The 1178-nt window shown below is 40.0% G+C and overlaps 1 protein-coding gene across 1 annotated transcript in view; it reads left to right on the top strand.

Moving 5' to 3' along the window:
- Nucleotides 1-590: 590 nt before the first annotated feature.
- The window catches only part of LOC119594937, a gene marked incomplete at its 5' end in the record, with an annotated part of 1470 nt that continues 882 nt past the window's right edge, over nt 591-1178 (top strand). The window contains 1 exon segment of the mRNA XM_037944007.1: nt 591-900. Within this exon segment, the coding sequence (XP_037799935.1) occupies nt 597-900 (304 nt within the window).

The following is a 1178-nucleotide window of genomic DNA, read 5'->3' as shown; positions in this document are numbered from 1 at the left end:
CAGTTTGGTAACATATATTTTTTTATAATCTTGTTGGTCTTGCTATTACAGTTTCCCTATTTTGATTATGGAGAAATGACATTCTGAAATGTAATCAAGAAATCACTTTTTTTTCTAATTTTGTTTACCTCGTAGGTCTGCCTGTGTCTTCCTCGTGTTTAAAATTCAGCATTACATCTCCCTTTTTTTGTGAAACTATAGATAGCGGGTTACAGGGCCCAGGAAACACACACAGACAAACATATAGCTAACGATTTAGGATCATCAAAAACAGGTAAATAATAAAGATGATTTAGGAATCTATACTCTTTATTAAGTACAATCTCACCCGAAAATTCGCGAGATTAGTCTGTCCTCTTTAATATATGGAAAGGTGAAAGGTGACTGATATTGTATCATTTGTAAGTTACTTAAAGAATGCAGAAATGAATGTTCACAAGAAATCAGACCATTTCCCGATTCTTGGTGCATCGCTATTGCAAACGTCGCTACAAAGGGATACCAGGAAGAACTTAGTGAAACAGACTAGACATCACATGACCTCGTTATGTTTTCTGACAGTTCCAACATTGCCCATAATTCTTCTCCAGATTAAAATGAAGCCACAGCATTTGGTCAGCTTCTTGTTGCTGACTGCCTTGGCTGAAGCTGGCGCTGAGGACCGCACTTCTACAGGAGTTATGTGGCAGGCAGCCAACGCCCGCGACGGAGTGAGAACCACGGCCACGGAGGAGATCTCACCGGGGAGCGAATTGCTGTGCGCCGTGGAGGCCAGCAAGCGGTCTTGGTGCACCTTCTACTGCTACATCGATGATGTCTGTAGATTGTACGATATCGTCTTTCCACCGTCGATATTTCCTTCCACTGTCAACTGCAAAACGAACTTTCCTTCCCGAAGTGGTGAGTATCTGGCCTCCAAATTTCCACATAGAGCAGGGGTTCTCAACCCTTTTGTTCCTCTGTACCCCTTGGGTATTTTTATAGATTCCCGCGTATCCCTAAAATAAGAAAAAGCAAATGAAATTAATATTTGGATATTATTTTATTATGAAATCTGTATATGTAGACGCCATAAGAATTTTAATGCTCATTACACAGAGAAACTAAACAGGTAATTTGTAAAATGTTTTGATTCATCACATAGACGCAGGAAGAATTCACCCTGCTCTTGATATAAC

The sequence above is a fragment of the Penaeus monodon genome, chromosome 34, assembly GCF_015228065.2.
Source record: "Penaeus monodon isolate SGIC_2016 chromosome 34, NSTDA_Pmon_1, whole genome shotgun sequence".
NCBI lineage: Eukaryota > Metazoa > Arthropoda > Malacostraca > Decapoda > Penaeidae > Penaeus > Penaeus monodon.
The sequence above is the reverse complement of the archived record's forward strand: the minus strand, read 5'-3'. Positions and strand labels throughout refer to the sequence as shown.